We start from the raw sequence: 24746 nt of genomic DNA, 5'->3' as shown, positions 1-24746 counted from the left end.
CTGAGTCCCAAGGACCAATGGCAAACACACAGTTACAGGAGAAGGTGCCACAGTGGAGGTGGAAAGCCACAGCCGGAAGGAGAGGCAGGGAAGAGTGTGGGCAATGGACTGAGGCTGGAGAACACAAGGCCAGAAGAGTCAGCAGACCCAAGTGGGCAGAGGAACGCGGAAGAGAAACGGCTGAGAGGACCCTCTGCCTGGCCATGAGGCCGCGATGACACTGCTGAGGGCTGTTCAGTGGGACAGTGCTGGAAAGGCAAAGGGGAGCTTCCTGTGCTGAAGAAGGACTGTGCTGTATCTCGCCAAACACTGGGTTATGGAGAGGAGAGTAGGTGGAGGGAAAGGCGAACAGAGTTGAAAGAAGGGCTGTTTCTTCTCATAAAATGGGAACTACCGGAAACTCCCAGAAAGGTGCTCTAGTCCCTGAACATGCTGAGGAGGAGCGCACCCCAGAGGTGCCCGCACTTACAGAACTCGTGGTCAGACTAAGCTGCACCTGAGCTCCCTGCCACAGGGCCAGGATCACACCGAAACCAACAAAATGCTCCTAACCAGAAGAGGAGGCTGCAAGGGAGAAAACCTATTGCAGAAGAAACAAAAGCTCACGGCACTAGGCTCGATTCAGCGCAAGATCAAGGAAAACAAAAACAATCTCAACATACACAATTAATTTTCTAAAATAGCTTTGGAGGTCACTGTGCAGGGTCTGTCACTTGTCTGATGCCTGTATCACTGCCTCTTTATTGTCAGTAGTCACAGACGCTCACAGAGCTACGCAGGGTTGTACTTCCACACACACAGATGCACGGCACAGTGCTGTCTCCACACGCTCTCCCTCCCTTCTTTTGCATGGCTAGTACCCGATACCCAGAGAAGATAGTCAGTACTCCGAGCTGGAGGAGGTGACCGTCAGCTACACAAAGGACACGCCGTTTTGGTGTAAACACCAATCACTTCTGAGCACTCTCAATCTCGTCATGCCACATCTCCTTCAAATCTTTACAGGAGATCCCACGCAGCAATCCCACGGCAGCGCCCTTATGTGGCTCACCTGATATCCTGGCATGAAGATTGTGCTTCAGGGAAACACCCTCGAGCTGAGAAAGGGACTGGAAAACTGCCAGGGCTGACCTTCGCAGGGCGCTATCAAACACAGTCAGCACGTCATCGGGAAACACAGTGAAATACTCCCCAACTTCCATGTTGGTCTCGAAAAGGGTCATGGCATTAACCACCACTGGGTAATGGGCGTCCTCGTCATCTTCCTTCAAGATCTGAACGATGTCACTCTTATGGTATTCCGAAACATACGACTCAAACACTTGGCCCACCAGTGCCACTTGATCGCTATTCATCTTGAAGGCAGGTTACTGAGGAGCAAGGAAGGGTGGCATGACATCTTCCAGATTCAAGACTGCGCACGACTTTCTGGTTATGAATCACCCTGGCTTTGGGTCACACTATAATCACATTATAACCTGAATTCAAACCTTATAATTAGATCTGAGTTATCTGGTATAGTTACATAACATGTGTACTTTAAAAATGAGTGAAGTCAAATTTATTCAAAGAATTAGATGGTACTGATTATGAAAATACAAAATGCATTTCTCCTATCTTCTCCCAAATCTTCCTCCTCACTAATCCTATGTTAATATAATTCATGTAGTATATGTAAAAGGTCCCAAATTTTAATTTGATCACATTCCACAGACACACATCTGCTCTCAAGTACAACCAGTCTTTTGGCTGAAGTCACTCTCAGTGGAATTCTTTGCAAGGGCCATGGTTCTCGCTTTTACTCATACAAGGGCATACCACTTTTCTCTCTCCTTAATTACACACACATACATTCATGTGTATTGATACATAAACGGACCATATACTATTAATCATGCTGATAGTTCTAACAACTAATTCATGATTAGCTTTAGAAATGTATATTTGGAGGTGAATTTGTTTCCGACTTTCTCTTCTTAATCTAGGAAAATTACAAGCTTCAGCAAGAACAGCTGTCAAGAGTATTAAAACAACTAGACAAACTGGAAAGGAAAGGGAGACTATGTCTTTCAATAAAAACAACTGAAAATAAATACAATATATACCATACTTCACCTATTTCATTCCCCTGCCAACCTTCTTTGTAAAAGTTTGCATTTGTAGATAAAAAGGGCCTACCCCTTTTACTTTCATACATATAATCAGATCATAAATCACACATGCATGAGCCCAATTCGATGTCCATTTCCTAATATCTACCATCCACAAAACACTATGCTGGAAACTGAAAAGCACCACAAACGATGCTGTATATCCTGAGAACCAAGACTGATGAACAAAACTGCTCTACTAGAGGTAAAAATACAATACGAATAGGGACACAAAGGACAGAAGGGTTAAATTTACATGCGCTGGGACTGTAACCGTATGGGGCAGTTACAAATGAACTGTCCAAAAAGAAACTCTCATTGGACTGGAAAGAGAACAACAATAGTAGGAGAGGCATACTTCAATTCGACGTATGCCATTCATCCAACTTTACTGAACTAGGCTCAACGAAAATGAAGACACCACAGGCTAAGAATCCGGGGCAACTAGAGGAGGCCAGTGTGAGATTAGGAAATGAATAAAAGTTTACCCAAGAGAATGTTTGACAGTGGATCATGGCCACCACCACCAGTAAGTACTTTGGTTTTAGGTAGATAATATAAATTCAGCCCAGTGGAAAGCAGGAATGGCACTTGGGACAAAAGGATGTGGTCTTTGTTCAAAAAATAAAACAAACCAAAACAACACCACCACACCGGACTCGCAACAGAATCGCTAAGATTCCATTAATGCACACTGAATTCAGAGCCACAAATTGGCAATCTAAGAAAAACTTCACACAGGGCAGGAGGAGGGAGCTGCAGATTCAGAGTTAAAGTCAGAGGAGTCGCGGCCGCCCGGAGACCAGCACTCGCGCTCCGCGGGCGCCGCATCCGGAAGCTCCCCGCAGCTGCAGCTCCCGAAGCGCTCTGCCGGCCGCGACACGCCGCACGGCGCGGGCTTCAGGCACGCACTTTTTGAGGAAGGTCATCGCGCGACGAAGTTCCCATTCCTTTTCTCCTATTGATATTTGGGATCAAAATAAAATCACTTTGTTCTATTTCGTCCTCTTTACCAAAGTGACGGGCCAGAAAGGAAAAGCGCAAGCATAGGGCACCGTTTCTGCTATTCCCACCGCCCAGCTCTGGCCGGAAGCCCCGCCCCGGAGGAAAGCCCCGCCCTCCCGCGGTCGCGCGCCTCTTCCATCGCCTCCTCCTCCCTCTCCACCTCAGCGGCCAGAGCGTTGGCCGCCTCCTCTCCGCCCCCGCCGGCCCCGCTCCGGTCAGCCCCTGGCCGGGCCGGCGCAGAGCCGAACAGTTCTGGGGCAAAAGCCGCGGGGCTCGGGCTGCTTCCCGCAGGAGACGCGCTCCGCGGACCGGAGGTGGCATCCGTCACTTACAGGCTGACGCGCGCTGCGCAGGACGCGGGAGCGCGGGGCCGGGCCTGGCGGGCGGGGCGGGGCGGGGCGGGGCTGCGCGTCCCTGCGCGTCCCTGGCACCGAGGGCCTCCTCGCGCGCCGCTCGGCCGCCCGGCCGCCGCTCTTCCGGTGAGACAGCGCCGCGGGGGGCGGGGCCTGGCGGGGCGGAGAGGCGGACTCCGGGCTGCGTTTCCGGTTTGTAGCTGAGGATCTGCACCGTGATCCGCAGAGCTGGTGTTTGAATGTGGGACAAGGTGTGGACCTGAGGCCCCCTCTCCACTCGAGTATGTGTCAGCAGCTGTTCGAAAGGCTTTCTTCCCACAGTGGCCTCACCCTGATGTCCACAGTCGGTAGTTAAAAGCTGCTGTGGGGCTGTCCTTAGGCTGACTGTTCCTGCGATCTGTTTGTCTCCCTCCCTGCCTGTAGCCTCGGAAGGAGTTTTGAGATCAGTGTGTTTGACTTGCAGTCTGTATTCTTTGTCAGAGCTTTTTTGACTTGAGACAGGGCTTCGCTATGTAGCCCAGGCTGGCCTCAAACTCATGATCTACGTAGTAGCAATAACTAGTCATGTGACTCTTGGACAAAGTAAGCCTTTCCCTTCATTTAGATACTTGTTAACAGATTTGATCTTTCGCCAGCTCTGTCCTTGTCACATTTATCCCAACGTCAGTGGATTTGTGAGGAAACCTACTTTTTGATGCTAAGTGAACATTTAAAGTTTCAATTTCCAGTTGTTCTTTGCTAATACATAGAACTAATAGAAAGTTCTATAAACTATCTATACACTACTAGTTCTATAAGTATAAACTAAACTAATAGAAATCAACTAATAGAAATAGTTGATTTTTAAAAAATTAGTGTTTGCATTTTGTAAAAGCCATTTATGAGTTCTAGTGCCCTTTTTTGTAGATTTCACCAAATTTTCTACACAGCAGAATTTATTGTCTGTGAATAAAGAGTTTTACTTCCTTTCCGTGCTGGATACCTTTTGTTCCTTTTTGCACTGGCCACAAGTTCCCCCGAAATGGTGATCAAACATGTTGGGAGAAGACAGCTGCTCCTTGTTTCTGATCTTAGAGGAAAGACTTTGTTCAGACTTTGCTTTGAATCTTAGGAATGTTAGGACTTTTTTGCACCTGAACCCAGGGCCATGCTTGTGCCAGGCAAGCAGTCTACCACTGAGCTCTTAATTCGAGCCCAAGCTGGAGGTTTGCGTACATACTCAAGCTGAAGTGAAACGGTCATTTGCCTTTTTTTTTTCCTTTTTTAAATTGCACCTGTGCGCCTCTTAAAAAGGTATATTTAAGTCCTAACACAGGACCTGAATGAATAGTACCTTTTTCTTTTTTTCAATAGTGAGGTTTGAACCCAGGCCCTCCTGCCTGCTAGACAAGCACTGTACCACTGAGCTACGTCTTCACTCTCAGTTTTCTGAGACGGAGTCTCCCTGAGTTAGCTAGGCTGGCCCTGAATTTGCCATTTTCCTTTCTCACCCTCCCTTACAGGCATGTGGCCCATGCCCAACCACGTGAATGTGTTTCTATCCAGGGGCCTACAAAGGTAATTAAGTTAAAAGTATGCCAGTAAGGTAAAACCTAATCCAATATGATGGTGTCCTCATAAAATGGGTACTGTGCCATATGTGTAATCCCAGCTACTCCAGAGGCTGAGGCAGGAGCATTTTGAGTTAAGGCCATTCTGGGCAAGACCCTTTCCCAAAATAAAGAGGGCTGGGAATGTAGCTCAGTGGTAGAGTGCCTCTGAGTCTAACCCCCAGTGCTGCAAAAACTAAAAGGAGAACATTGAACACAGACACACACCCAGGAGAACACCCTGTGGGGAGACGGAAAGGTAGCTGCGGGAGCCAGGGAGTGAGGCCCTGTCTGCCTGGGGAACTGGCGCTGAGGCCTCCAGGAGGTGGCAGCAGTCTCGGCCCCTTGCCTTGCCGGCAGCCTGGGAAACTACTTTCTGAGATTTGAAAGTGGAGTCAGCTTTACTGTTCTGAAATAATTCCCACTTGGTCAGGATGTATTGTCCATTCAGCAGGTTGTTAGATTTGCTAGTGTTTTGCTTAGTTTTAGTGTGTCGTTGGGATGGCGGTCTGATTTTGGTGTGCTGGTGTTTGGCTTGTTTTTTATTAATGTGATGCTAGCTGCACAGCAGGAGTTAGGAAGTTTCCCCATCTTTTTTGGTTTTCTAGGAAAAAAATTATGTAAAATTTGTATTGGTTCCTTAAATATTTGTTAGAATTTATCAGCAAAGCCATGTGAACAAGGAAGGAAGATTTTAACTACAAACTCTTTAACAGATAACCATTATTTCATCTGTATTTCTGAGTTTTAGTTGTTTGCCTCCCAAGCAATTTGTCTCATCTTAGTTCTGAGCAGGGGTCGCTTGTAATATTCCGTTATCACCCTTTTCCTATCTGTGTGATGGGCACTGCTGTCCACCCTCATCTCCATGACCAGGGTTTGCTGCAGGTGGTTGTGTCAGTCACTGCAACAGATCCCATGGACTGTGGAGGGGACAGCAGTCTGGAGGCAGAGGTCAGAGTGCCCTGAGCCGCTGAGAGCTGCTTTCCTGGCCTGTAGACCTTTGTGCCCTTGTGTGTCTGTCTCCCCTCACAAGGACATTCATCCTGTGCTATCAGCACATCGCCCTCCTGGCTCCGCATGCAGTCACGGGGCCCTGGGCTGCAGCCTCTGACTTCGGGGGAGACCCACTGAGGTCTCTACTCCAGGAGCGCAGCTGGTGTCCTCCCCTGCTTAGCTCCTCAATGGAGATGGCGTTGGCCTGGAAGGCCTTCAGGAGCAGCTCTCTTCCTCTTCAGCTAGCACCAGTGGAGGGAGGGACCTTCCCCAGGTCCTTCCGTGTCCTGTGTGAGTGAGCATGAGGTTCTTGGAGGAAAGGCATGCATGAGGGTGAGAATGTTTCTGTGGTACTGAGGATGGGACCTGGGCCATTCTCACTGACCTACATTCTCAGCCCTTTTTCTACTTTGTTGTGAGACAAGGTCTGACTAAGTGGCTGATTTGCCAAGTTGCCCATCTGGGCTTGATCTTGTGCTGCCTTGGCCTCTCAGAGACCTGGGATTACAGGTGTGTGCTATGTGCAAACCTTTATGTCAGAGGACCCTAGAACCTTACACTCACACACCGACACTTGCGTTTAACCATTGATCAAAAATTTCAAGGTTAATCTTCCTACCACCTTCTGTGCATTTGGAGCTGTCTGTCTCAGGTAGGCAGGAGTTTGGGTCCAGTTCTTTTTTTCAGGCCTGTCTCTGTATTTCAGGGTGGATGAATTTAACTACTTTAATTTCCAGTTTGTCCAGTTTTTATCTTGTAGGATGGAAGTGACACTCTCCACCTCTTTGAGCTAAAATGTTCCATCCTTTTTATGTTTAACCTGTCATTTTCTTTTAGATGTCTCTAACTGGCAGCACGTACCGTGTCTGGGTCTTGTTTTTATTCTACCCGACAGCCTGCCTCTACCTGAGAAGGTTAGGTGGTTAGAAGGTCTACATTTACTGTGATTACTGAGGTATTTGCTTTCTTTTGGTTTTTGTGGTTTATTCTTTGTCATATTTTTGCTTTTGTTTCGATCTAGTACTTCTTATAATTCCATATTATCTTCTTTGTTGGCTTTTTAGCCATAGTTCTTTGCCTTATTATTTCAGTGGCTATGTTAGGGTTGTAGAATGCATCTTTAACTTACCATGTCCTGTCTTTGAAGTGGAATTATACTGCTGACAGCAGACCCCTCAATAACCCCATTCACTTCTCCCTCCCAGCACTGAGGCTGTTGCTACATCTTATTTGTGCATTGTATCAGCCCTATGACACATTATTGTTTAAACTGTCAGTTATCTTTTAGAGAGATTCACATAACAAGAAGATGCTCTTAGCTGGTGTGGTGCTGCCATATGCCTGTAATCCTAGCATTCTTGGAGGTTGAGGCAGGAGAATTACAAGTTGGAGCTCAGGGTGGGCAACTTTGTAAGACTCTGTCTCAAAAATAGGCTGCAGATGTAGCTCAGTTTGACAGCCCGGGATTCAGGGATTCAGTACCATTAGAAAAGGAAATACATGTCATATATTTATGCACGTAGTTACCATTTCCAGTTTCTTCCATTATTTCAAATATTTTTGCCCTTCTTCCAACTTAAGACTTCAGTTACACATAAAATTCTTTTGATAACATTTTCCTTTGACCTAAAATTCTTCCGTTATTTTGTAGTGTTTTGGGTGATGAATTCAGCCTTTGTGTTTGTGAGAAATCTCCTTAGAGAGCATAGAGTTGCTGGTTGACAAGATTGTCTTCTTGTAAGACACGAGAGAAAGCTCCACTGCCATCTTCCTTGCACAGATATAGGTCTCTCTCTCTCTCCCTCTCCCTCTGTCTCCATTCTCCTTTAAAATTTACTGAAATTCTTTTGAATTTTTCTGTACTTCATTCTGAATAGTTCCTATTTCTATAAGAATTACTTGACTGTCTTTTCTTCCAGTGTCTGATCTGAGGGTAAATCTCTTCATGTAGTTTACATTTCAGCCATTATACCCTTCTCTTTACAAGTTCTGTCTGGATGTTTTAAGTCTTGTCTCAGACCATCTGGGTTCTCTCCTGCCTTTGAGTTCTGCACTTGATATTACAGCCCTGCACTCACCCTGGGGTTGCGCACCCTGTAATTCCTGCGGTATGCTCCCTTAGAGCTTATTCCACACCTCACCATATCACCATCTGATGATGATGATGCAAGGTGACACAGTGCCTTCAGGGTGACAGGAAGGGAGCTGAGGTATCATGGGAAAACTGAGGTATAACGGGAAAACTAGCACAAATTTTTCTTCACGTTTCATGGATAGAAGGCTCATTCTTACCTTACATCTCAGCAACCTCAGCATGTGATATTTTTCTTTGCTTATTAAGTGCTTTCACCGTTTCACCGAAGGAAGCATTTTACAGGTTCCCTTTGACATTGTACAGTGCTACATTAACATTTTTGCACTTTGAGCCATTACCAAATATAGGTTACTTGGATACCAGGATGCTACACCATGACAGCTGATCTGATAACCAAGGTGGCTACCTGGTGACTTGCAGGCAGGTGGCACAGCATGGCTGTGCCAGACAGTTCACTCGGGGACAAAGCAGGATGGCATGAAATTTCATCGTGGTACTCAGAAGGGTGGGCAGTGAGAAACTGCTGAATTCTTTCTTTCTGGAATTTGCCACTTAGTATTTTCAGGTCACAGCTGACCATGGGCAACTGAAGATAAAAGTGTCACAACGCACTAGCTGGGTGTAGATCCCTGGGGCTTTGTACGGCCTTTTCACTCACCCAGCACTGGCCCTGGGACTACCCTTGCCACATCCACGAAACACCTGAAGCTGAGTAGACCACAGAGGAGACCTCATCAGTGGACCTTTCCAGCCTCTTCTCTTTGCTGGACTGCTCTTCTGGATGGATAGCAGATGTGACACAGGCATCAGTCCCAGCGGGTAGCAGGATGAATTTCCCTTATTTGCTGATAGTGTTTTTAGAAACATTCATTATGATCCTATTTTTAAACTATTGGTAGGAGAAGGCAGCTCAACATTAAGACAAATACATTTTCATCAGCAGCTGGTGAAATAAGTATACTAATATCACTTGAAGATAGGATATGGTAAGTTAAAGATGTATTCTACAAACCCTAACATAATCTAAGTCATTACTCAATGGTTATTAAATAAAAGGTAAAATCAGTGACTTTTCCACTTATGTAAATGGCTTACAACACTGCCACACAGCAAGTTGAGGTTTACTTTTCTGGAGGAACATTCTGCAGCTGAGCCACATGCCGAGGGGCATTCAGCATGTGTAACTGAGGCTGGGGTCACGGTGGGTGATAGGAACAGCTGCTTTGAAAGTGTTTCAGTCAGAATTATTTCAGCTGTCTTTAGGATGTGGAACTCTGAAGATCCAGTCAAGGGTGATTTCTAAAACTGAAATGGATTCAGTTAGAAGCTTTCTTAGGAAAACTTTCATGTTCCTTGCATTGACGTGGTCAGAGGAGATGGCAGATACCTAGGATTCCAGTTTGACGCCGGTCCTGCCTTCCCAGGCCATATGGCTGCATCCCCACACATACCAGACAGCAGCATACTGTGTTGCACCGTTAATGCCTCCTCAGATTGTAACCTCTTCCTGTTAGCCAGGACCTAGCTTAGGGAAGTGTTCCTGAAGGATATCCCAGGACATTTCACTCCTTCACTCTCAGTTCTCTCTCTTTTTTTTTTTTTGCAGTGCGGGGGATCGAACTCAGGACCTTGCACTTCCTTTCGAGGCCGGCACAGTGCCACTGAGCTAAATCCCTGGCCCACGGTTCTCTTGATCAAGTAACACCACCAGACAACTACTCCTTAGGATTCTGGCTTTTCTTTTAAAGATTTTTTTTTACATAGAGTAATTCCTAAGTGCTGTAGTTTCCCCTTTTATCAAAGGGGTACTTCAAGAAATCAGCTTTGTGCAGTTCCCAAGTTACTGTAAAAATAATTGAGAATGTCAATGATGACTTCACTAGATTGAGTCCTGTAATAAAGCTCTCCATGGCAAGTTCCTTTCAGAATTCTGGGTAGGGAAGCCTTTTTTCCTTCAGGAATTCTTCCTCTTTTCTGATGATACGACTGTGTAATCGTGCACCTTTCCCCCGAGCTCAGAGACACACAGGGCAAACACTGACGCTGGAGCTCGATTATGCTGGACTTCACTTACATACTTTGGTTCTTCTTTCAGTTAATGCTAACTTTCTACCACTAATGAGGATTAAAGAATATACAGTTTTATTGTCTGTTTTACATGGAGTTGCTCCTAAACATTTTTCAATGAAGTAGAAAAGTGTGAATTTTATTTATATGGGGGGATATGTATAATATACTGAATATAAACTGGCAATGAATTTAGAATTTTAAGAAGTACATCTACATGTAAAACCACGTAAGTGTGAGTTATGGACTCACATACACAGTACCAGATTCTTAAAAATAGAATCGCACTTCATTTAATTCCTCCAGTAAGCTACGAGTCAGGCATGGTACTTTCTACTTACTAACTACTGTGCCGTGCCATATCTCCTTGGCCCTGCACTCCCACCCTCTCCCATGCTACCATTCTTGTTTTCGTCCATAGTGCTTAGCACTTTCCAGCGTTCAGTGTATTGTGTTTATTGTTTGGCCCCACTGTTTCCAGTCAAGCTCCAGGAGTACAGGCATATTTGTTCCAACCACCTTAAATAATGTCTCACAATAAATATTTGGTGAGTAAATGAATAGTTGTAGAACTGTGTAGGTGCTGTGGTGCACCTAGGAAGGCATGTCTAGTTCAGTGTGAGGGCATGGGAAAAGCAATCAGAGTAATGTGACAGGAGCTCAACAGGTGACAGCAGAAGGGTATGTGGGCACAAACTCAGGTCTCAGATGAGGTAAATGGCTTGCTAACACTACAGTAGACCCCTCCAGTCGATCATACATGCAGTTCCCCAGCATCTCAGGTAATTTTTTTCAGGCCTCTTGACCTGAGCGACAGCCTCAGGTCACCAGCCCTTCTCTTACTTTTTTAAGTCACTGAGTTGCCCAAGGTGGTCTCAGACTTGTGACCCCTGCTGCAGCCTAAGAGGTAACCTTTTTAGGACACTGCCTAGCGTCTTTCTGACGGAAGCCTGAGCACCCGCTGTTCAGACCCCGAGACTGAAGCCTATGCTGAGGTACCAGATAGCAGAATGTTTTTATAGATAATGGCACGAAGAAAAAAGAAAAAGTGATGGACCGAAACAAGAGCTTCCTGTATATAATTTGTAAACGTAGCTATTAGCAATACAATACAGTGCTCACTTCGGCAGCACATATACTAAAATTGGAACGATACAGAGAAGATTAGCATGGCCCCTGCGCCAAGGATGACATACAAAATTCGTGAAGCGTTGCATATTTTTTATGTTTAGTCAGGTGACCTCTTATTTAACAGCTTTTGAAATTTATTCTAAGCTTACAGAAATGACCAAAGAATCCATGCCATGCCCCACAGAAAGTGTTTACCCAGCTTTGATGAATTGTGCAGCACCAGTCGACATCATTTTACCTCACATTACATCAAACATGTGGGCAAGAGGTCTAGGACAACTTATCAGAGCCAAGAATATAAAAACTATTGGGGATTTGAGTACTCTTACAGCATCAGAAATAAAAACTCATCCTATTCGTTCTCCAAAAGTGTCTAATGTAAAGGCTCTCAGAATATACTGCGAACAGCAGATGAAGTCTCATGGACTTGAAGAAATTCTAGTTTTTGATATTTCTGAGAAAACACTAAATAGAATGGAAAATAAGTCAGCTGATGAAGAAAGGCTTGTCTCAGATTTGATTAATCCTGTTGCTTTAGATAAACTCCATTATCTAAAAATCTCTTGGCACAAATTAGTGCTCTTGCTCTTCAGTTGAATTCAGAAGATCTTCATAATTATTCAGGAAGCCAGCTATTTGAAATGCACAAGAAACTTGGTACTACGGAAAACTCTATAAAAAAGAAAACTACAGTCACGTTGGAGATCACCAGCCCATGAAAATACTAGTTAGTATCTTAAGAGAAAATTGGAAGATTTTAAAACATCACTATATTTCTTGATTAATAAAACATACTCTGATATATTGCAGAATTTTAAAGAGAAAACTGTTTGCAAAGTTGGTAACATTTCACACTGGAAGAGTAATGATTTTATTATGTAGGTGCAGTTTTTAAATTTCATTAGGTAAGATTTTTTTCCCACCATATTTTCTTGGCTGCCATGCGTAGTTTTTCATGAAATTTAAATGTCTGACTGAAATTGAAACCAAAAGTAGAAACAAGCATACATTTGATTTCATACTCTATTTTGGTGAAGTGTGTAATACAAAATAACTTAAAGTGAAATTCACATTTTTTATTTGAATTTTGCTGAACTGATAAACATGTTCATATGTGGGTTTTGCTCATTATTCATATTTATTTTACTTGAGGTTTGGAAAATGTGTTCCTGGTAAAACACTTCAAATGAGATGCAAAAAATTTGGGATTTTACTCCTGTAGATTTTTAGACAGCTTGGAAGAAAAAAATACCAAATTTCAACTTCTTGGGTTAAAATATTAATGCAGAATGTACTAAAATCCCATTCCTTTGCATTAGCAAACATTTTTGGAGCAGCATTTGCCTGTGAAAATTTACTCTTGAGACATGCAATATTCATTTCTAAATGCATGACTGCACATTATGTATAGATGGTATTTTTAATTTATAAATTTCAGCCTTCATTGCATGTTTCTCTGCAGCTTGTTGTGACTACCTTGGTTTTGTTTAATTGAAACATTTGTATATATTTAATACTGAAATATCAGTATGGACAATAGAAATACTTCATGGGCTTGCTGCAGATATTTATAATATTCTGCATCTACAAATAAAACAACACATAGTTTTGTACTTAAAAAAAAAACCAAAAAAACAACACAATACAGTGACACCAGGACAGCGGCCACCGCTTAGTCCTTTGCTGCCGTGATAGGCAGTAACACACAGAAGAGTTGCCACTGAAACCATTTTAAGTACACAACTCAGCACCTCTAAGTTCACTGACAGTGCCATGCACACATCAGTTATCTAGCCACAGAATTTACTTTTAATCCCACACAGAAACTCTGTGCCCCAAACAGTAATTCCCCTGTACCCAGTCCCCAGCCCCTACTAAGCTCCATTCTACTTCCTGCCTTTATGAGTTTGCCTGTTCTAGACATCTCACATGGAATCAGACAAGTTGTCCCGTGGCCTGATTTTCCCTAGCTTAACACAACGGTTTACCGTCCGTGTTGTAGCAATTATTCACTTTTTTTTTTGATCCATAGTAATATTTTTTTGTCCAGTTTGTCCTGTCACAGTGTCAAGGCTATTCTTGTTATATAAAGCAAACTATTAAAAAAAATCCTTGTCATATCTATGAAACTCTGGACTTATACATAACTCACAATAGTCTTTAAATTATTTTTTTGCTTAAATTCTTTTATTGGTACATTTTAGGTATACAACACATTTACATTTATCATTGGGTGCTTGTCCTGTATATGATGTATCTTGGTTCTTATTTTTTCCCCATTGCCTGTGCACCCTTCCAGTAGTCACTTTTTGAAGGCTCAGTAATGTTCTATTGTATGTATACGTCACATTTTGCTTATCCATTCAACTGTCAATAAGACATTTGTGTTTCCACCTCTTGGGGGTTTGCTTTTTTAGACAGGGTCTTGCTATGTAGTTGTGGCTGGACTTGAATTTACTGTTTAGCCCAGGCTGGCCTTAAACTTGCAGTGATCCTCCTGCCTCAGCCTCCCAAGTGCTGGGATTATAGGCCTGTGCCACCATGCCCAGCTTGTCTTTTGGTTATTGTGAATAATACTCCTGAGGCCACTGATGTAAAAGAAAGAAGTGCTGAGTCTCTGCTGTGTATTCTACTGAGCATATACGTATACAAAGAAGTGAAAATGCTTGATCAGATGGTAATTCTATGCTTGGCTTTTTGAAGAACTGCCAGACTTTTCCACAGGGGCTTTGCCATTTCACATTTGTACTAGCAATGCACTGATTTCTCATCCTTGCCAATGCTTTTCATTTTTAGAAACAAAAGCTATTGGAATGGGTGTGGTGTGTACTGTTTCATTGTGGTTTGACTCCATTTCCTGAGTAACTGGTGACACCAAACTTCTCTTCACAGACATCTTTTCATTGACTTAGTGGCCATCTGTAGGTCTTCTTTGCAGAAATTATTCAAGTCCTTTGCCCTCTTTTGAATTGGCTTTCTATTGTTGCTAACTTTTAGAAATTCTTTTACGTTCTGGGTGTTAATCCTTTATCACATATATGCTTTGCAAATATTTTCTCCCATTTTCTGGGTCGTCTTTTTCACCCTGCTGACAGTGTCCTTTGATACACAGAAGTTTTAAGTTTTTATGAACTACAATTTATTAATCTTTTTGTTGTCGGTGCTTCTGGTATCATATCCAACATCATAAAGGTTTTATCTCATTTTTTTCTTCTAAGAACTTGATCATTTTAGCTATTACATTCAGATCTTTGATCCATTCTGAATTGACTTTTGTGTAGAGTGTAAGGTATGGGTCCAGCTTCATTCTTCTGCATGTGTCTATCCAGTTGACCAAGCACCATTTGTTAAAGATTATCCTTTCCCGGCTAAATGGTGTGGTCACCCTTCTTGAAAATCATTTGACAGATATGGGAGAGTCTGTTTCTGGGTGGTCTGTTCTCTTTCTGCAGAGGAGAAGAGTTGAGACGGGGTCTCGGTATGAACTCTAGGCTGGCCTTGAACTAGCTATGCAGCCCAGCCTGGCCTTGAACTCATGTCCTCCTGCCTCAGCCTCCTGAGTGCTGGGATTACAGGTGTGCACCACTGTATGCAATTTGGTCTGTATTCTATCTTAAACAGTTTTTCACTGCTACTGAAAGTACATTAAAATTATATTATTAAAATTAGGGCTGGGGATTTAACTCAGTGGTACCGCGCCTGCCTCACAAGCGCAAGGTCCTGAGCTTGATCCCTGGCACCAAAAAAAAAAAAAAAAAAAAAAATTAAACTACATTCAGAAAATAAGATAGATAATATATTCCTGGGATTATCCGAGAGATGGAGACCACCCTGAGCGAGCTGCAGATTCATAAGCTGGCTTTTCATACTAAAAGTCCGAGTCTGCCTATTGGTCCCCAGTGGCGTGCCCGAAGAGCCAGCAGTTGGTGTGTGGGAAAGGATCAACTGCCCAGCCCTGGTCACAGCGGAGGCCTCAATGATCCTGCACGCTGTGACGTCTTGGATGGCAGGACAGGAGCGCAGCTAAGGGCAGCATGACTCGCACACGAGACTTCTATAGAAGCAAAAACCAATCTGTGGGAAGAAACAGATTCCCCATTAATCGATGATCTGTTCCTGCTGGAATGTCTCGTTCCCTTGTTGCCTGGACCCTGCTGTGTCCACTCTGCTTTCCCTGCACCACCCTTCAGGAAGCTGCGTGTTCAGTAAACAGTGGCGCGTTCAGAGAGTTTGGGTCTCAGTCTTGTACGAGCTCTGACCCTCCACACCCCTTTGCATTCTCCATTATTGTTTCTGTCTCTTTTATCCTTTCATCTTACCCTGGCCCCAGCGATTGGGGGCCTGGCTAAGTCCCTGATACCAGAGGTGGTTAATACTTAGTAATTCTCAAAAGAAGATGATATGATATAATTCATTATCACAGCTGTATCATGTGACAGAATGTTGGAACACGTGTCATAACATGAAAAAGTTATGCACATCATTTGCAAAGACTACGTCGCAAGTTATGTTGTTGTTGTTGGTTAGAAAGGTAGACCATGTTTTTTATTTCACTGACATGGACATAAGCTAAAGTTTTTTAAATTTATTTTTGGGGTTTTTTTTGAAACAGGGTCTTGATATATAATTCAGGCTGACCTTGAGCTCACTATGTAGCCCAGGCTGGCCTCAAATTCATGGCGATCCTCCTGCCTCAGCCTCCCAAGTGCTGGGATTACAGGTGTGCACCTCTATGCCCCGGCTTGAACTAATGTTTTAAGAGAATGTTTATGAATAAGTTTTAGCTCAGGCCACAGCAAGATACACTCCCAAAATATTTGCATATGCTTTTAGCATCAAATGTGAATACTTAACTAAGAAACCTGTTTGGGATATCCTTCTGGAAAGCTAATTTGTATTGCTTTTTGACAAACTTTGGCATTTGGTCAGGGGCCCCAAGTGATGAGCGCACGTACTGAGCTCTTCCCCCTTCACCCCAGCTGTCAGTGCTCTCACTGAATCAGCCCCAGGGATCAGCTGTTCCAGAAGCCCCTTCTGCTCCAAAGCCCCCAAGCACAGAAGACATTCCCGGCAGGTCTTCCCTCAGGCCTGGCTCTTCCCCCAGATTCAGAATCTGCATAAAGCCACAAGTCAGAAACTTCCTATTGGAGGAAGATGAAAGTAAGTGTTCTATGATAGGATGTTTTTGTTTTTTGTTTTTTGTGGGTTTTTTGGTACTGGGGATCGAACTTGGGCCCTTGCGCTTGCACAGTAGGCGGCGAAACCACTGAGCTAAATCCCCGGCCCACTATGATAGGATGTTAACGAGTTTTAGTAATACCTACATATAACTGGTCACGAAGGAAGTGACAGAATGAGGTAAGGATGAAACATCTGGACCTATGTGTACAACTCAGTCCGACATTTAAGGTGTAACAACTAATGGATCTGTCCATTGTTCAGCTACTGCTAAAATCCTAGCATAACAAGGATGTTAGTAATGATAAACACCATGGTTTCCCTGCAAATCCCTTGCTCTTCTGCCCTGTTCTTGTGTGTTACTGAACAGCTTTCTAATCCCAATGAAGTCCAACTAGACACTCTTAGCAACTTTTTACTGAGAACCCAAGGATGGCCAAAAACCACAGCCATGCTGATAGGGTTAAATACAAACATGTAGTTCTGACTTCAATTACTGTCTGACAATCACATGTACACTTTTCTAGTGTACTCTTTTATTTTTGAGGACCACTATTTCCTCCCCTGTGGCACTGTGTCTTCCTGGGCCCTTTCATCAACTGTCCCATGTGACCTTTTAGGAGGTGGACAGAGGTATCATTTTCTTATGTGGCCTGGGGAGCTGAGTCATAGGTGCCAAGGCACTGGCTGTGGGTGGCAGAGCTAGGGCTAGGACACCTCAGAGGTACGTTCCTCTCACTGCAAGTATTAAAGCTTTCTCTGGAAGACTTTAAGATCTCTGCTAACCCTAAGAGTTTAGGTATCCAGGTTGGTTTTTATATTGTATAAAATTAAGTGTCTTGCTAAGTCTTTGTTTCCCCTTCCATCCAATATGAACCATTACACATTTCTTTGACTAGCCCTTAGCTCTATTAATAGAGCTCAGTGCCAGGTGGAGGTTGTTATACGATTCGTCCTTTCCATCCTCTCTCCTGTCCGTTAAAGCCCCATTCCACAAAATGACAGCAGGATAAGGTCTTCTGCAAAGAGAAGCAAACCCCATCTTACCTCTCCTGGCTCCCAGGATAGCTGCTTCCTTCAAGATGGTTTTCACCACTGTCCTGGTGTCCTCAGCTCCCCTTTGCCTCTCTCCTGGAGTCTGGCTTTTGGTGCTACTGCTGCCCTGGATCTGTTCTTGCGAAGATTATTTTCTGGTTCATTTTTTCCACATCTTTATACCTGTGGTGCCTGCCTGCCTCTGTCTCTTGTCTGTCTGTCTCTGAGTCTCTGTCTGTCTGTGACACTTTGTTCTTCCAGTACTCTGCTTTTCTGCAGCTGTCACTGCCTTCCATTCTCATGCAAGTCCTGAATGACTTAAAGGCCAACGTCTCCCTCAACAGCTCCAGCTCAGACAGTTTTCTGAGCTCTGGCTCCTTGTTTAGAGGCCTATTAATTATTACAGAGAAACTTTAATTCCAGCGTTTCTGAACTGAAACTTCACCCTTGTCCATGTCTGCCCTTTGTGTTCCATGTATTTGTCACCAGCTCCCAGCAGTTCTGTCTCCATACTACTCTTTCGTCTCCATTCCCACAGACGTCTTTTCAGTTTAGTCTTCATCTGAACCAACTCAGTCAGGCACTCCAAGTCTTGCTGTAGTCAGTTCCCATCCATCTCTTCTGAACCAACTGCAGCCAACTTCCTACAACCGAAATCTCATCATTGTATGACCTGCTAAACATGGTGAAGAATCAGGTTCATTTCCTCACTAAGGGTTCCTGTCCTTTCACGGCATAATGGGAAGAGCACAGGTTGCAAGCTTTACCAGTCGCAGAGGCTGGGATTGTGTGGTGGGTGTTCTGGTGTCTCCATCGAAGGTACTGCCGGGTTAGAAATGGAACAGTGAAGTGTCTGACACGAGGTAGGGGCCCAAGAAACCGCTGCTCTCAGATTCCGCTCCTTCTCTGGCCCGACAGGCGCCCTCCCCAGAGGCCCAGCAGGCCGCACGTGGGTCGAGGTGGGCGCCTGTTCCTGGTCTTGCCTCAGCGGGCACTGGGGCAGGCCCCTCCCTGCCTGTCTCCTTAACTCTTCCTCGCTGCCAGCACCGTGCGTGGACACAGCCTCCACGTGCAGACCCCACTGCACCACTGATGGACTGTCCCCGTCTCTGCCCACTGTACCCTCCATGCCCCTCCTGGGAGTGCTTCTGATACTGGACAAGGCCAGGATCTGCACTCGGCAGCTCCGAGGACAGAGCCCAAGCTTTCTCTGTGCCCGTCTCTGACACGAGCACTGACCTTGGCGCAAACTGTCCAAATTACAAGGTATACGCAACTAGGGGCAAGAATTACTTTCTGAATTAGCTTAACGCGTTTACGGCCATACCATCCTGAACCGCCTGATCTCGTGTGAAATAAGCTTAATTATTTTTCTTGGGAAATTTAATCTTTTAGTTGAAGGGGAAAAACAGTTGGAAGAACGTACATCATATTATCTGCATTTATTTAGTTCACTTAGATTCTAAAATTCACATTGCTCAATCAGCTAGACTTGGTGTGCTGCCTTCTGGGCACAGAATCAATACAGTAGTGCCAGAATGAGTCAAGTCTGTAGGAAATGACAGTCCTCTTAAAATCTGAGGGTGGACGTCCATGTATCCATACTAAATTGCCTACTGCTGAGAAAACCAACTAACTGGCTTTAAGGCAAGTTAAAATAGACTCAACTCTCTCTTTACACAGTCACTTCTGGCCATAAAGGACAATATTAATCACAGCTACTAACTGTACTAGAAGTTCTAGATCTCAACTACCAGAATAAAAAGACCAAAAACCCACAAGTTAACAGTTTTTTTATATACTTCAAAGTCCACAATTTACACAAGTGCTTTTATTCTAGCATTGTATATTTAGAGCATTTAAGTTATGCATGATAATGGACGATAACGTATTTACCTATCCTGATTTTATTATGATTACTGAAGTCAAATAATTTGATATCACTTGATTATTAATGCGGTAAAACTTCTGCTGGCAAGCCTCACATGGAATTAAAAAGCATTTAAAAATTAAAGCAAACTAATAAAATCAAAAGCATTGTTGTTTTAACAAAATTTATTATGTAGGAATTATAAAGGTTAAAGGCTCTTCCATCTCAAATAAAAATAACTTATAATTACACTCATAATATAGTACCTTATAGAGTGATTCCAATAAATATCACAGGAAATACAGTGCGTTCATCCAAGCCAGAGAGACATAAGTATTCCAAGTCGTTCACAGCGCCTGACGCAGGACAGCCTGCCGATGCCCTCAGAGGAGAGCACACAGCAGGGCCAGCACAGCTCCTTCAGAAGGTGAAGTAGCGGGCAAACCACTCCTGGCGCTGGGTGTCTGGAGAAGCCGCCGGAGAAGCTTCACCCTGAGGAGGACTGAATGCACAGAGACAGTAACCCCGCATGACGCGGTCTGAACACTAGAGGGCCAAGCACAGCCAACAGTGCAGCCCGCCACAGCTGGCGGCCCACAAGGGAGGCCCTTTAGACCGCGGCTCCACTGCAGGAGAGCAGGAGCCCAGCACAGCCGGAGGTGAGGTGAGCAGCCGCAGCAGCAGCACAGGAGGATCCCCACGCACGGCACAACCGACAAGCCAACCGAGAGGATCCTGCCACCTTCTTCAGATGGAACAGTTCGGAAGGAACTGTGGGAATTCCTCAACACCTGTCCCAGTGTAGTTGAAATTTTAGAATCTGATGTAAGTACTTGTTCTTACAAATATATCCTTAAATATAAATTAAGTAACTAAATCAAGTTACACTATTCTTTACTATCTGCATATGCATATTAAATGTTCATTTCATAGTCCCATAAGCAGACACGCCAAGAAAAGGAGTGCATTAAACACCCAGTTTCCCTTCTAACTTCAAAGTTACACAATTTATACTTCTCTTAATTCCAACTACAGAGTCTTTGAGCTACTTGAGAAAACAAAAGAATCCCTACGGCCTCGGGCAATTACAAGGCACCAACATGTACCGGAAACTCCCGCGTCTGCTCCTTGGGCTCATGCACATGCACCTTACTGAAACCTGAATGGACCCATGCGGGGGGAAACAAGCAGCAGAGGATTTAGCGGGAGCGTCTCAGACGCGGGGGACCACTTGTCAATCGTGCTGTTTTCTCACTAACTACGTCATGAGTCACTTGGCCCGACACAAAGCAAAAAACTTCTCTGTTTATAATACTCATTATCTGCTGAGCTTTAGTAAAAATAATAAAAAGCAGCAAAAAAAAAAAATCAGTGTTATTGAGGTGAGCATAAAACATAAAAAACAGTACTTTTTGACTTTATCTTATGGTTAACTGCATTTCACTCAAAATTTACTTTTAAGGGGCCGGGGATTTAGCTCAGTAGTTCTGGCGCCAGCCTGGCAAGCGCAAGGTCCCAAGTTCGATCCCCGGTACAAAAAAACAACAACAACAACAAACACACACACTCAAAATTTACTTGTAAATACATGTGATCAGTAACGTGGCAATGACTTAAAAGTGGAATGTCAATTTTAAAGCTTATTTTTTCAGGGTTTTTTTTGTTTACATATACCATTAAGTTCCCCTAACTTACAAACTTTTTATTTTGACAATAAGCATATGTATATATTTATTAATGACTGGCAAAAAAGGAAAAATTATATAACAAGAGAAAAATAAGTAAAAACTTAAAGTTCTTTAATAAGGATGGATTATTAGTGAAAAATTGGTGACAAGACTGACAATGTATCAAACTGTCCACAAATATTGAAATTTAAGCATATGAATTTCACGGACAGATCTTTCAACATTTACAAAACTGGTGATAAAAAATTATAAAAATTTTTAAACACTCAAAAGGGAGTTCTAGAGAGAACCAGATGATGATAAAAATATTCTGAAAATACTGCACATTAATGTTTCTTAGGTTGCTATTAAAATAGTGGATATCTACAATGTAAAAAGAGCAATTTCTAAAGTTAGAAAAGAAAAAAAAGAAACCATTGGTGAGACGGGGCTCACCTCAAAAATGTCTTGGACTCTTTGGGTGGCACTGGCTGTGGAAGTGGTTTGCTGCTGTTGAACTCAACATCGTGGACTGGAGAATTAGGAATGGGGTCCAGGCGGTTAGGATGTCCATTGCCCACTCCACCAGATTCCAGAGCACTTAGGTTGGGAACACTCACAAACCTGTTTGTTGGTGATTTATCATTCTTCTTCTTTTGCTGCATTAAAAATAATATATGTAAGGACAGTTGCTGCAAAATGTCAAATGAGAAAACAGGAATAGTAGAGATGCAAATGTGGCCTGGGGAAATTTTGGAAGCTTTGTGTTAAATTAACCAGCATTCCCCAATGTGTGGTCTGGGGATCAGGATCATTGGCGGTGTCATCTACATGGACTCCTCCATGACAGACACGGTCCCGCACCAGAAGAGTGAGGAGAGGCACTGAGAGAGCTTCACTCTGAAGTCCCCTATGAGCCTCTCACTGTGACATTAAGGGAGGAGACAGGCGACAGGAGTTCCAAGGGGCAAAGAGAACCCGGGAGGACCAGGGGCAGAGGGGCAAGAGGTGGTCTTGCAGATAGCACCAGGTTAAACTGACACAGGCTACAATTAGGAGGAGGAGGAGGAAATTTAATCAGGATGTTAAGAGAGGTCAGTGAACTTTAGTCATCTGTCAGAGGGAGGCCGTTCTTGCCTAGAAAAAAAGGAATGAGAAAATGCGTGGCAATGTAGTTTGAGACAGTCTCACATTTGTACTTTAGACCTGAAGCTGACCTAGAGAAATAATTTAATCTTTCCTCTGTAACATCTTTCTGAATAGAGAAAATTAAATCTGTATGATTAAGTCTCACTATCAGTTAACTGACACTATCAATTGGCTCACTTTATTGTTTTGTTTTGTTTTGTACCGGGGATCAAACTCGGGTCCTTGATGCTTGCACAGCAGGTGGCGAAACCACTGAGCTAAATCCCCAGCCCAATTGGCTCACTTTAAAAAGTTAAAGGATATAAAACAAAAGTTATCAAACATTTAAAAAATGTTTTAAGTCTTTAAAATTAACAGATAAGGAATACAAGCGCAGATGGTCAAAATCTATCAATTTGCAAATCACTGATTTTAATCTCAAATTATTTCTACCTCTAGAATCAATGAGCATCACACCTTGTTATGCACAGTAAAAATTAATGTCATTCATAATGTAGAATATTCTCACATTTTGGTAATTATATATATGCTAATACATTTATGGGTTTTTTCGCAAAATAACTGCAGTTTAAAAAATTCCATGAATACGGAAGACAGCACTTTTCTTTGACACACAAATACTATCTAGACATTTTCCTCTGTGTCCCATCGTGATTCACAGTCCCTGACCAGGACCCTACTTTAGCCTCTCTGGCGACAGAAGGGAAGAGAGCTTTCCTCAGAGCTGTGTGTGAGGACCGCGGCCCCCAGGAGGAGCAGGAGTGGCTGGGACATGCTCAAAGCTGCTGCATGTGTCAGTTCCTATCCTAGTCACCAGAGCTCAGAATTCAACTCACTTAAGTTTTCTATTTAAGAACGCAAAAGTGTCATTGGTCAAGTTCTACAGTAATGGTTTTACAGCAGAAAAATTTAATTCCAAAAAAATAAAAATTATTTCTAATATATTTTATTTTCCCAAGTCTCATAATCTTGCTTTATAATCACAAGTTTATGTCACTTTACATTGTCAATTTAAAAGCGAAAGTGAACTCCATTCTCATCCATTATTTACGGAGAGCTTTCTGTGTGACAAGCAGGGTGCTGGGTCTACAGGTACAGGAGCCTGCATCTCTGTTCATCATTCTTTACTAACATCTTTTATAAAACATTCAAGTTCAAACTTTGAAGCACTGTAACTTGGGAAGGAAGCATAGATTCAGTGTTCTTTTAGAGTTTCATGAACTTGGGAAGCCAAAGTTCTGGGTAATGATGTGATAATAAATCCCAATTTAAAATCAACTTTAGTGCTGGCACTTTTATTTATTCTACTATTGATTTCTTCCAAAAGATTCATCATCGCTGTGAAGCCACTGTATACAATTATTTACTCATTACTTGCTTTGTTGACAGAAAAATCTGTGTTGACTTAAACAAACTGGGATGAAATTTTGCAGTTAAATCAATATTTACTGAATACCCACTCTACCCACAGCAGTAGCAGCATCAGTGGGAAGATGGGGTAAAGAAATGTGTAAGATTAACCACACCCATTCCAAGGCTCTGCTGTTAGTCCCAGGAGAGTCAGGGAGTGTCACAGTAAGCTGTATTTAATTGCAAATGTCAGCCTGAGAAGGCTAGCCCTTTCTCAACACTGCCGGGCAACACAACATGTGTCTCTCCACTTTGTTCTAACAGGACGATGGCCTGCAGCTAGGGACTGCTGCTGGGCATCTGGGCTGGAGACTTTCTGACCCCAGAGGACTGGAATTGGCAAGCAAATGACAAGAAATCAACTAAGGGAGAGTTAGAAGTTTAGCTTCCTTTTTTGGTTTTTGGTGCCAGGGATCGAACTCAGGACCTTGTGCTTGTGAGGCAGCCTTGGTGCCACTGAGCTAAATCCTTGGCCTTAGAAGTTCAGCTTCTTTAGGAATATGAAAAACAAAAGAACCAGGGTTTTACAGTAGTAATATTTAAGGCATACATATTACCAGTAAATGAAATTAATCTCATTATGAAAACAAACACATAACTCAAAAATTTTATTGCTAGAGAGTTAAAAATATTTTGGGAGCTTTATCCTATATGGCTTCAAATAATTTACCCAGTTTTAAATCGAATCCCTATTTTATAGTGTCTACAACACATACCTTGGTCAGTGGATTAATAACACCAACAGTAGGACTCGAGTTAAACACTTTGTTGAAGTTAGTTTCTCGATTGACTAATTCCAGTTGATAAAATTTATTATCCTCCTACGTAAAAGAATTATAAACATTTTTCAACATTTTCTACCAAATATTTACATACATAATTGTGTAAGTGCCATTTTATTCAAACTAATATAGTACTGGAATGAAGACTTATTTACCTTGTTCAGAGATTTCTGGACCTTACTGCTGGTGTCTATGGGTTGCTGGAAGGTAGGCAGGTTGTTAACCCTCACTCCTAGGGTCTCGACTTCACCCTCTAATACTTTTCCTGC

At 43.1% G+C, this 24746-nt stretch overlaps 2 protein-coding genes, 1 long non-coding RNA gene and 1 other non-coding gene across 18 annotated transcripts in view; 2 read left to right on the top strand and 2 right to left on the bottom strand.

Annotated features, from left to right (window-relative positions):
• Mcm9 (minichromosome maintenance 9 homologous recombination repair factor) overlaps positions 1-3557 on the bottom strand; it is an 84650-nt gene extending 81093 nt beyond the window's left edge. For 2 of the 6 annotated variants that reach the window (XR_002387944.2, XM_021240631.2), the window contains exon 1: positions 1052-3026. Coding sequence is in view for 5 of the 6 variants with exons in the window: in XM_021240631.2 (XP_021096290.2) it covers positions 1052-1355 (304 nt within the window). In the remaining variant the exon portion in view is untranslated. Of the gene's footprint in view, positions 1-1051; positions 3027-3062; positions 3221-3315; positions 3450-3487 lie in introns of those variants that run through there. The other 4 variants (XM_021240633.2, XM_021240635.2, XM_021240632.2 and 1 more) reach the window with 4 other exon arrangements.
• An 83-nt stretch (positions 3558-3640) lies between these two features.
• LOC147824280 (uncharacterized) lies at positions 3641-15155 on the top strand. Its single transcript, XR_015442600.1, has 2 exons — positions 3641-3789; positions 9795-15155. It is a non-coding gene; the product is annotated as an uncharacterized LOC147824280 (long non-coding RNA).
• LOC147824281 (U6 spliceosomal RNA) lies at positions 11370-11478 on the top strand. The gene has a single exon (XR_015442664.1). It is a non-coding gene; the product is annotated as a U6 spliceosomal RNA (small nuclear RNA).
• Positions 11882-24746, bottom strand: part of Fam184a (family with sequence similarity 184 member A) — a 96742-nt gene continuing 83877 nt past the window's right edge. For 3 of the 10 annotated variants that reach the window (XR_002387940.2, XR_002387941.2, XR_002387936.2), the window contains 5 exons: positions 24412-24516; positions 21593-21795; positions 19736-19971; positions 17612-18421; positions 13552-15460 (listed from right to left, as the gene is read on the bottom strand). Coding sequence is in view for 3 of the 10 variants with exons in the window: in XM_087190199.1 (XP_087046325.1) it covers positions 19890-19971; positions 21593-21795; positions 24412-24516 (390 nt within the window). In the remaining 7 variants the exon portion in view is untranslated. Of the gene's footprint in view, positions 12059-13551; positions 15461-17611; positions 18422-19636; positions 19972-21592; positions 21796-24411; positions 24517-24746 lie in introns of those variants that run through there. The other 7 variants (XR_002387943.2, XR_002387939.2, XM_087190199.1 and 4 more) reach the window with 5 other exon arrangements.

Source organism: Heterocephalus glaber, unplaced genomic scaffold, assembly GCF_053883595.1.
Source record: "Heterocephalus glaber isolate CG9 unplaced genomic scaffold, H.glaber_assembly_v1.0 deba00001550, whole genome shotgun sequence".
NCBI classification, from domain to species: Eukaryota; Metazoa; Chordata; class Mammalia; order Rodentia; family Bathyergidae; genus Heterocephalus; species Heterocephalus glaber.
This window is presented reverse-complemented; position numbering and strand designations above follow the sequence as displayed.